The sequence below is a fragment of the Perca fluviatilis genome, chromosome 18 (assembly GCF_010015445.1).
Source record: "Perca fluviatilis chromosome 18, GENO_Pfluv_1.0, whole genome shotgun sequence".
NCBI classification, from domain to species: domain Eukaryota; kingdom Metazoa; phylum Chordata; class Actinopteri; order Perciformes; family Percidae; genus Perca; species Perca fluviatilis.
The window spans coordinates 13,218,095-13,229,286 of record NC_053129.1 but is presented as its reverse complement, the minus strand read 5'-3'; the positions used below and the strand labels follow the sequence as shown (position 1 = coordinate 13,229,286).

General features: G+C 40.9%; 1 protein-coding gene across 1 annotated transcript; it reads right to left on the bottom strand.

Moving 5' to 3' along the window:
• Positions 1-808: 808 nt before the first annotated feature.
• Positions 809-8,181, bottom strand: enpp5 (ectonucleotide pyrophosphatase/phosphodiesterase 5). The gene is made up of 4 exons (XM_039782217.1): positions 7,946-8,181; positions 5,496-6,402; positions 5,224-5,400; positions 809-3,140 (listed from the first exon to the last, which is right to left on the bottom strand). The coding sequence occupies exons 2-4, from the start codon at positions 6,373-6,375 to the stop codon at positions 2,734-2,736; spliced, it is 1,464 nt and encodes a 487-aa protein (XP_039638151.1). The 5' UTR covers positions 6,376-6,402; positions 7,946-8,181; the 3' UTR covers positions 809-2,733.
• Positions 8,182-11,192: the final 3,011 nt, after the last annotated feature.

Below are 11,192 nucleotides of genomic sequence, written 5' to 3'. Positions count from 1 at the left end.
ATGTGATGTGTGATATTATTCTATTTTCATAATCAAGATTCAAATTAGGTTACACAAATTCAGTAATATCTTTTCGAGATATTGGAGGGGAAGGTAGTGTTGCATATTCTCTCAATGGAAGAGTCCAAAGAAATTATCTATAATGTTGAGGGCCTTACCATTTAAAAACAAAAAGGTTTAGCCCCGCTCTCCACCCAAATAATTTCCGTACAGTCCCCAAGTGCTAACAACTTGTAATCCTTATTTATGCCAAATAATTAGTTGCCATTTCTACACAGATTTTGTCAGACTTCAGAATCAGATCTCTTGAACTGTTTGGCCTCTTTCTTGTCGGCATACAATACAGGCCAAAAGTTTGGACACACCTTCTCATTCAATGCGTTTCCTTTTTATTTTCATGACTATTTACATTGTAGATTCTCACTGAAGGCATCAAAACTATGAATGAACACATATGGAATTATGTACTTAACAAAAAAGTGTGAAATAACTGAAAACATCTAAATCAATCTAAAATATAAGGCATGTTTTCAGTTATTTCACACTTTTTTGTTAAGTACATAATTCCATATGTGTTCATTCGTAGTTTTGATGCCTTCAGTGAGAATCTACAATGTAAATAGTCATGAAAATAAAGAAACACATTGAATGAGAAGGTGTGTCCAAACTTTTGGCCTGTACTGTACGCTTGAGTAAAGTGGAGATATAAATGGTCTGGACTAAGAAAGCCCTGGCGTCATACACAAACGCTTACACGTACTCACACATACACACAGAAAATAAAATTGAAAAAAAAAAAACTGCTCAGTTTCACATAAGTCCCTTTAATTTCAGAAGATTCTTTAATTGCATCAACATGGCAAAGAGTTAATTTGTAAATCATATTAAATATCCATAGTTCAAGTTAATAATCAACAGAAATAAACTGATAATATTTATTCTTTTCTAACAATTTTGAATGAATTATTTAAACATTCTGGATGCATTTCATTTCTCCGTCAACAAGTTGGGGGGAAATTATCAGACAACACTTGTCTTTCATAAAACAAGACTATCAGAAAATTAACAATTTCCATACAAATGCTTTCAATTTATGAATTTAAATTTTGTAAAAAGTATATATCACAGTGATGTCTGTCTTTTTGTTGGGCACACGTATTAGTAAAGCATCTAAAAGCATAAGGAGAAAATTGAACCAATTGTTTCTTAAAAGATGCTGAGAAAAATATTATATAATTTATTTGCTGATTTGGATTCTACTTGACTTTCTATGATTATGCTATTTAAAAGTTTTTGGCATGAGGCACCTAACTTTTTTTTTTTTTTTTTTTTATAATTTCAAATAGCAACTACGAACAAGAAGTGCAAATTATACATGACCGAAAAAGCATCCAAATACGTTCAGTTTCATATCTATCCTGTAGTGCAAATCAGGGGAACTGTTCTTGCAAGTCATGCTGAAATAGTCTTCTCAACCAAGCAACAGCCAAACCCTTAAAATCCCTAAAACGAAATACTGACCAATAACAATTGCACTTCACATTTCACCAACAAATGGCCATGGTTATTATGACTTATGAAGGGTAATAAATGGTCATCTATACAAAAAAAATGCCCTCCAAACACAAACTCTACAAAAAAACAACAACCTGACACACAAATGATTGCACACCTTAGAGAGAGATGTTCTCCGTTAAGTTAAAAGGCAAATGGTAACTGCCTACTAAAGAGCAAAAGTTGTGATGTGAACGGCCCAGGGGATGACCTACACCTATGAGCAGAAGCCTGATACACGGAGTGAGTTTTTAGTGGAACATCTGCTTCCAAGTAACATTCAAAAAAATAACACTGACTCCAGCCAATCTCCTGAAACTTTCACTTGAACTTGAAAACTTTAGTAATCACAGCTTTTGTATTTTGATTAACTTCTAATTCAGTGCTTAGACCACAAGTAGAACAATTGGTGGCAAGAAACCCTGACGTGACCTAGTCTCTTCTTTACCGCATGACATACAAATCTGTTTTGCATAGATTTGAAAGTGCAGAACGACATCTACTGCCGTCCATACCACGGTTACTGTCAGGGAGTAAAGGTGTCGGCATGATTCTTGGTGCTTTTTGGATCGGTGACATCCGAAACCCCTTCCCTCCGAACCTTACAGCCATTCACACTTCCTTACTTCTGTTTTCTTACGTGCAAATGAGTGCAACACTAAGGAAATATTTCACCCCACCTTTGGCTGTGGCTGTTAAGCTAATCACCCCTTTACCTTCAGAAAAACAAGCGTGTTTCGAGAATACTGACACCTTTTTAGGTTATCCAAGTCAGTTGTTTTGGCCAACAAAAGGTTCATACTTGCTAGAATCACAGGTTATAATTTCACTCTTAGCTTTGACTTTTTTACTTATAAGTGACAATGAAAATGACGAGATGATATTAGGTAAAGTTCACAATCAAAGCAAAGCCACTATAAAGCCCATGTAAAGGTTTATTATTTTGATTAAGTCTGCACCAGAAGCAAACCCCAGACATTTCCCTTCCACGCAAGCAAGCGAGATGTACCTCTATGCATGATTAGGTTAGATTCCCTTGATCTCCGACTAATAAAAAGAGCAGCACGAAAGCATTCAGTCGTATGAGGGGAGGCGTTAGGGGATGCTTCTGGACAGACCGGACTACCTTGGGGAGCAACACCTCTTCTTTTACGTCTGCCATCCCTTCTGTTTCTTCAGCTACAGGTGCAAGTCCTCTTGCAGTAAGGGCTGCGACATCTCCCTGCTTCTGTGTTTTAGCGAGGGCAGCTGTTTGAGCGTCACTTGTCTGATGTAGACCATCAGAAAGCCCAGCACCATCACCACACCGATGAAAGAACCCACGACGGGGGCGTAGGAATACCCGTTGGCCCTGGGAGGGGTGCTGGGTGCCGTGGATGGAGCTGGCTCTAGGGACAGCAGGTCCTGAACGTTTGAGAGGGAGCCGTTGTTTGGTAGAGGGGGGATGGCCAGGATGTGGCACATGAGAGGGTAAAGGTCAACGGAGCGCATGGAAGTCTTGACGTAATTCTGCCGAAAGGCCGGCCCACGGGCCACAAACACAGGCTGCATGCTACGCAAGGTGTTGTCATAGCCATGGTTTCCAACTGGAGAGAAAAGACAAGACGTAATTTATATTTGCATAAAAGAGGTACAATGCTTTGATGTTAATTATTCTTCCATTGTTAATCTGTAGATCTTTAGTTTCCACATCCCATGAATTGCAGGCAGAGAAAGACTTTTGGAATCTGGCACTGCTGCTCTGTCAGATGATTTAATACCATCACTGCTTGCCCCAGCTGACTGGTTACTGATAAAGCAATCGCAGCAAACGCACAAGAAACACTAAAAATGTAATTAAAATACACAAGCACATAGCCCTTTAGATGAAAGCTTAGACTGGCAAACTACTGCTCCTAAAATACATCAGGGCAATTACATTCCTAAAGAATTGACTGGATTCACTAAGTGCGCTGTGTGTGAAATCAATACAGTTCATCAATGCTGGCAGCATCAGTCGGTTCAACTACTATCCAATCAGGTTTCAGTACCTCAGACTTATCAAATTTAAGACTTATTAAAAAGGTACCCAGTACAACCAGCGTTTGTAATTTTCTACCTTAGTTTTCATTGTACAGATGCATGACTCGGACGCACGTGCAAGTGCGGGGGTGACGCGTTGCGCAATCTAACCAAAGGCAGGCAAGAAGAAGGCTGCTAGCTAGTAAACAATGCTGGATTTGAAATATTAAAAAAAATAAATTGCTTTGTCATGATCAAGAAAATGCATTTAACATGTTTGTTAAACCTAAAAAGCACACAGCGCAACACCTAAAGAAGAATATAAATATGGATGTGAGATCGCAACACAAAAGAAATGCATGCTTGAATTCATCTGTTAGCCTAGAAATCTAGATGCACCCTAACGGCAGCAAATGTAATTTGCAGCCAGGGGGGGTCTAGCAACTCTCCGTTGGTTTGCAAGCTGGAAAAACCAAACTCTAGTCAGGCCAATCACATCGTGTGTAGAGTCGGTGGGCGGGCTTAACACAATAACGGCAGAGTTGCGACAGTTCCGCGTGAATTCCCTGCTACTTGAAAACCAATAAGGTGGCGGCCACCGCTGGTGAACAGCGGCCTTTCGAATCGGCTTTGGCCACGACTCTGGAAGACTTGGAGTTAAGCTTTTCTTTGAGAAAAGAACAAAGAACGGCACTGAAGTCATTCTTAAAAAAGGAAGATGCGTTCAGGGTTTTGCTGACCGGATCAACTAGCGTTACTCTGCTTGGTTGTAGCGCTATCCTATTGCGTGCACAGGGAATATGAATGATTTTATCCCGCCCCTCGGATTGAGCCCTGCCAATGGTGAGTTCCCAGACCCAACATCTTCATGTGGGTCTGGCTTGTCGGGCTAATCTGTTGTTCCATCTTCAATTGAAGTTAACAGGGGAGAAGGTGTATATTCATAAGGCTGAACTGTCATCTGACTGTACCTATAATCTTCAACCATCAGGAAGTGCAGGTCCAGTCCACATACACCGATCTCATCAAATATGTGAGCACTGCTGTAATTCATTCACACTGGGTCTATACTAATATATCTTAAGTGCCTTCCCTGTAATGCACTGAGAAGCAGAAGTCGCCACTGCTCGACAGTAACAGCTATGGTTTTATCATCCAGGGCCTATTGATCTCTCATAAATCAAACAGCTACACGGTAGAAACAACTTTTGATATCCAGCATAGTAGCATACTACACATATCTAGCTCAGCAGTCTAACACCACATTGTCACTGAAGACAGAGTCAGCAGGTTTTTATTTTTTACTAATCAACAAGCCTTCAACAGGAGAGGAGGAAAATCTGCAGCTGCAATAAAAAAAACTGTTTTGATATCTCTAATCTGAAGAGAGGACGTTTGGAAAAACAACCTGCTTAATTTAAAGTGAAGAAAATAACTGCGCAAGACTAACTTTCAAACCCACACACTCCTGCTGTTTCTAAGTGAAAGTCAATTACAGCTGGTATAACATGCGCTAGCTTTGGTTCAATGATTTAAAAAAATTATCTCCCGTGAAGCTATTATTAGAGCAGACTGATCCTGCCGTTTGAAACAACTGCCTTGTTTAATGTGTAGAGCCACCAACCAGAATATAATCCCAACACAGCTTTAGGACGTTTGAATACGTACGCATGAAAGGCGCAGTCCTGTTCTGCACGACGGTCCAGCCCTCCTTGGACTCTATGAGGATGGGCATGATCCTGATGTTGTGTTGATAGTGGAAGTGCTCGGGAATGTCTTCCTTCTTGTACACCACCATGTTCGGATTTGCATCCGCCAGCTTACTGTACACCTCGTCAAACTTCCCTGCAAGACAGATGACAATAGATGGGAACACATTTCCACCTCAAATCAAGTTTCTTGACAGCATTGAATGTGACCGATGTTTTAAAAAGCGATACCTTCTTTGGGCAGTATTCCCACCACCGGACTCTTATCCACCCAGGTGTACAGGTCTCTGCTCACATACTCATCCAGTTCTATGATTTTATCAGGGGAAAGCTGCGCCATCCCGTGGTCACTGGTCACTATCAGGTTCACTTTCTCATACAGCCCCGCCTTCTTCAGCTCGTTCATGAGGAAGCCGAGCTTCTCGTCAATTCCGGTGATGACTACGTCCATGAGGGAACTCTGAGGTCCCAGTTTGTGTCCACTCTCGTCCGGCTCCTCCCAGTACAGAACTCCAAAATCCACCGCTGCGTCTTTGGGTGCAGAGAACCACTCAATGATCCGCTCCACTCTGGCTTCAAAGGACACGGAGGCATTGTACGGGAGGTACTTATTGGGGAACATGCCGTGGATCTTCACATCAGACCCTGGCCACATTGCCGCCCCGCTCCGCCCTCCAGCTTTCTGGATGGTCACCCAGAGAGGCACCGCCTCCTCCCACCACCGTGACTCATAAATACTGTCTGTCTCCATTGAGAAGGACCGGTTCAGAGCGGGGTCGTACATCTCGTTGGCCACGATGCCATGCGTCTCAGCATACAGCCCCGTCACCAAGCTGTAGTGGTTGGGGAAGGTTTTGGTGATGTAAGCACACTCCACGCGCTCCACCGTCACGCCCTCATCAATGATGCGGCGGAAGTTAGGCGTCGGGACCCGGTCAATGTAATCCCAGCGGAAGCCGTCGAAGGACACGAGCAGCAGCTTGGGCCGGTCCCTCACACCGTGGCTCCTGGGCCCATGTTGGTTCAGATGACTGAGGGAAACCGGAGGCAGAAGCAGGGCAAACAGGCAGACCAGAGGACAGCAGCCTCCTCCCAGGAAGCAGCCCAGCATAGTGTGGTCTGTGTGTGATGACAAAACCTACAAAACACACACAAAAAGGAAAACTCAGTGAGGCTGAGCAGTTAACGCCTCCTATCTGGGGAAAAAAAAAGTATATGCACACACCTGCTCACATACTTCTGTAAACTTATGTTTTTGGGCTCTTTTGGTGGTTTGGCCTACGCCCCTTAGTTCCAGTTCAGTGACCTCACAAATCATACAGCATACAATGATACTTACCTAAACAGTAGGTTGCCTCCAACTAACTTTTTTCATTATCAATTCATCCACTAAATCTTTTATTGATAAATCTTTTGTCTATCAAATGTAACGGTCTGTCAGATGTCTTATTTAATCTGACCAACAGACCAAAACCCCAAAATATTTACTATTATGTATGACAAATACATCTTATCTTCTTCTTCTGTCGACCGACTATTTGATTCTTTCACGGTTCACTCAGCCTTCCTTCCAACTTTGTGGTGACCGTTTGGGGAAGCCTCTGTCCTGCGTGCCAGGCCTCCAAACATCAGTGGCCGACCTCCCCTCCATATTAATGCCAATAAGTTTAGAAATTAGATGTTCAACAAATCACAAATGGGTGGAAAATTAAGAAGGCAACCTGCTGTCTACATACTTTTGTCCACTTACTTTTGGCAGAAAGTATGTGAACAACTGAAGGAGGTTGACCTCTGAATGTTAGCATACTTGCTTGTCAACAACATACAATAGCTTTGCAAAACAGATCTTAGCAATACTGATAAAAAAAACCAACAATATGACATTTGCAACCAAATGCATCTGAATCGATAATGTGATCATTACTGTTAATTAGGGCTAAGGCAAATAATCAATATAGCTGCACACTAATTGACTAATTAGTAATCAACTACTCATGTCAGCCATTTATTTATGCAAAAAAGACAGAACATGGCTGGTTCGAGCTATATTTTTATTACATTGTACATTGAATACCTTTGGGTTTGGACGTCACCTTTAGGCACTGGAATCATGTAATGGATACATTTTATCGGTTAAATTAAATTTAAAAATAACGAAAATAATCAGTTTCAGGCCTAGCGTAAGAAGTTTAAAAAAATGTCTGAGTAATATCCGTGTAATACAGCTATAACGCTGTCATGATACAAGATATCCTACCCTTATTCCAAGCAATAACAAGTCTTCTCACGCTATTGCGGTTATGTTGATATGGCTCTATCAAACACGGACATCCGCTAGGCTACACTGAATATAAAAAGGCATTAAAGGTCAAGAGAGCAATGATGTCATTGGCAGACTCAGGATTATAAAGCCTGCAATGGCTCTATAAGGGCGACTTGGCTACATTAACTAGAATACATGGCAGTAGCTTTCCTGCTGACAGCCAGCCACATTAAAGAGGAAATCATCAGCCTCCGTATTTTAGCATTGTGCTGCGGAGCTAACGGCTACAATACGCAGCTCTGTCTGCAACAATAAGACAACCACATGCAGCGGCAACACTTCACATGAGCGGATAAAGGAAGAGAAACGCACACACCAAAAACGCCAGATATTGTGCTGTCAACAAGCTTAACGTTACCTTGTTATCTGATCCTGCACTGGCTCGCCTTGCGCTGCACACACCGAGATAAACAGCCGGAAGGAAGTCCCGCCTATTAACCTGCGGTGTCGCTTTTATTTACAGAAATTAAAATAAACCAGAAAAATGAAAGACAAAAGGCTGTCCGGCGTCTGCTGCATGTGCATGCTTCTCTTCACGGTGAGCTGCATCCCCCAAATTCACTGCGAATGCACCGGTCCCAGTGACGTAATGTAGGAGGAGGTGGCAGTGTGTGTGTGTGTGTGTGTGTGTGTGTGTGTGTGTGTGTGTGTGTGTGTGTGTGGGGGGGGGATTTTGGTGTCCGTCATCTTACAAGCATTTTGCTTTAAGATGAAAAATTAAATAAATGTTGTAAAATGTGTCCACGTCAATGGCGCTACATTTCAAGATGTGAAGATAAAAGACGCGTGCACTCGAAATAATGCTCCCTACTAAAAAAAAAACAAAAAAAAAACAGTCCCCATCGAAGACATTGTAGCTCTATAATTCCGTCAGATAATGATCATTCTGAAAGTGCAACGCAATAGACGTCCTGCAACAATAATGACAACCACCGTCCACTAGGTGTCAGTCCAGTCCTGTCTAACAACAGTTAGGTCTGGCTTTCTTCAGTCTGTTAAAAGAAAGATGGCATCTCAATCATGACGCTGCGTCGTCACAGTGAGAATATTTCTGACCTACTGAGAGAAAGATCTGAGGCTCGCTACTCTGATGCACCGTTTTAATCCTCTCTTCAATTGCTGTGAATTGGATTTAATGCAGTGTCCATTTTTACGATTGTATGATTATGATGGAAAGCTAATAAATGGACCTTGAGATGAGACAATTTGAGTTTGTCAGTTGCTGTTTACAAGGTCAAGAATTAGCTTTTAAACTCAAAATATTTTTTTGTTAACCAGAAGTTAACCTGTGAAGTAGACTTAAACAGGAGCAATGGTCTGTCATGATAACATGATATGTAAGTAAATAAATAAGGAAAACATCTGACTAAATCAGTGAAGAAACATAAATGCAGACGCGAGGGGTCACTGGCTCGGTGAGCATCACAATGATGCAAATCCTATTCTGTGGTCCTTCCCAGTAAACCACAGCTCAGCCCATATCTGACACTGTAGAGCAAGGCGATGAGCCTTAAACACAATGATGACAATTTTAAAATCCATTCTTCTAACCCTCACATAGGGCCTCTGGTGACATTTCCAGACTGGAGGATTGGGATCATATTCTCTTGTTTGAGTTACAACACTGCTTTGGCAAAATATGTAGTAGGCACATTAGAGTCTTAGCACATTTCAGTTGGCCAAACAAAAGGACATTGCATTAGTTTTAATTTACTAGTAATACAGGCATTTAAACAAGTGATTATTTTAAAAGAAACCTGACACCTGACACAGGCCCCAGAGTGAAGACATGTTCAGCCAACAATTTGACGTTTTTCAGGCATTTGGCAAATTAAAGTGAAATGTGTCATTATATTAACAACTGTATGATAGTAAACATGATTTTGGCTTATTACCAAGAATCGTTTGGTACACTACTTTAACTATTATTTTTTATCTCTTTTTTTATCCTTTTTTTTTTTTTTTGGTGATTCCCTGACTTTTCTTCTAGCACTGCCAGCAGGTTAACATTTATACTTTTTATGTGAAACAAGAAAAATGAACACTGGATGGATTGTCTCAAAATGTAGACCATCACTTTTCGCTCAGTGTGAATTGAAATGACTTTGTTGATCCCCGCTCTTTTCCTCCAGCGCCATCATCAGGTCAACATTTTGAATGTGTCTGCAAAACGAATGGCATTCCCATCAGTCTTAAACTGCACTTTGGGTTTCCTGCTAATTAGTAAATGTTAGAATGCTAACCTGCCAAACTAAGATGGTAAACATTGTAAACATTATACATGCTAAATGGAAGCATGTAGCATTGTCATGTGTCAGCATGCTGATGTTGGCATTGAACTCAAAGCCTTGCTGTACAGCCTCACAGAGCTGCTGGCATGGCTGTAGACTCGTTTGAGTATATTCACAGAATATTCATTTTTATAAGCCTATCAGTGAGTGGCTACACATGATTTGGTGCACAAGTGTTTAAATTCAATCATTCAATTGTTTTATTTTAAATAGTGAAACCCTGATGTATTGTGTGTAGGCAATCAAACCAGGCATCACAATTTCTAACTTTTGTTGGTCCTTTGTGCACGTTTCTGTGTATCTGTTGGGTGTCTAAAGATGTCTAAGCACACTCTGTCAAGGCCAGAAATGTCTTGGGTGCACACAGCAGGCTCTAAGACTCTAAATGAAAAATCTGAACGATGTTAGGCTTACAATACAAAAGGAAAGCATCCAGGGGAAAAACACAACTGATGCCCATAATAAGTGACAAAAGGGTACAATCAAGACAAAAAAAAAGTACAAACAGAAAAGTAGTGGTCACCTGTGCCAAAGAACTTCTCAATGTGAATAAAACGTTTTTGGGGATTCTTCGTTTCCAGCATGGATTATTTTTGTGTCTTTTATGTATGTATGTGTTGAACATGTTCATTGTGTTTTTTTTCCCCCTTGCATTTAGCTGACGGTGCAAATCTATCTGGAAACAGTGGAGCGGCCATCAAGCTACCTGCTCCTGTGTGTTCTGGGTTGACTTCAAACATGAAGGGGTTTTGTTTGTTTGGGCAGGAAAGCTCTGTCTATTGTGAGATTTGTGTGTGTGTGTGTGTGTGTGTGTGTGTCTATTGTGATGCTACACAAGAATGTCGAGGTTGCTTTTGTTGACTCCTCTGTAGAATGTTTTTTTGGCCTTCCATGTTTAAAATGGTGTGCTTAAGGTTCGCAATGTAGAATATGACGAAAGCCATTGTTTTATAGAAGAGTTTCTAGACTATTACTGTTGCAAAGTTGGTTTGCATACACAGAATATTATCATAAATTAAGTAACTATCAAAGCACAGATGGCCTCTAGTCATTAACCGAGTTTGAGCATATGTTTACTGTTAAATAAAAATTAATTTGTTGAAGAGTCTAGAAAATGTGATTTTAGTTAACCCCAAAACGCCTTTCACATATAGAAAACAATGGCCTGTTAGACATTCAAGTAGAGCTAAAACAATTAGTTGATTAACTGATTTAGTCAATTGACAGAAAGTGAAATCTGCAACTGTTTAGACAATGGTTGAGTAATAATCGTTAAAGCGAGAAATGCCAAACCATCTCTGGTTTCAGCTTCTT

What these genes read in the sequence shown, in the direction of transcription:
- enpp5 (XM_039782217.1), bottom strand. Translation starts at nt 6,375, where the DNA reads ATGCTGGGCTGCTTCCTGGGAGGAGGCTGCTGTCCTCTGGTCTGCCTG. An exon ending in GGGAATACTGCCCAAAGAAG is followed by an intron (nt 5,401 to 5,495) that starts GTATCGCTTTTT and finishes TCTGTCTTGCAG; the next exon opens with GGAAGTTTGACGAGGTGTAC. An exon ending in CAGGACTGCGCCTTTCATGC is followed by an intron (nt 3,141 to 5,223) that starts GTACGTATTCAA and finishes TTTTCTCTCCAG; the next exon opens with TTGGAAACCATGGCTATGAC.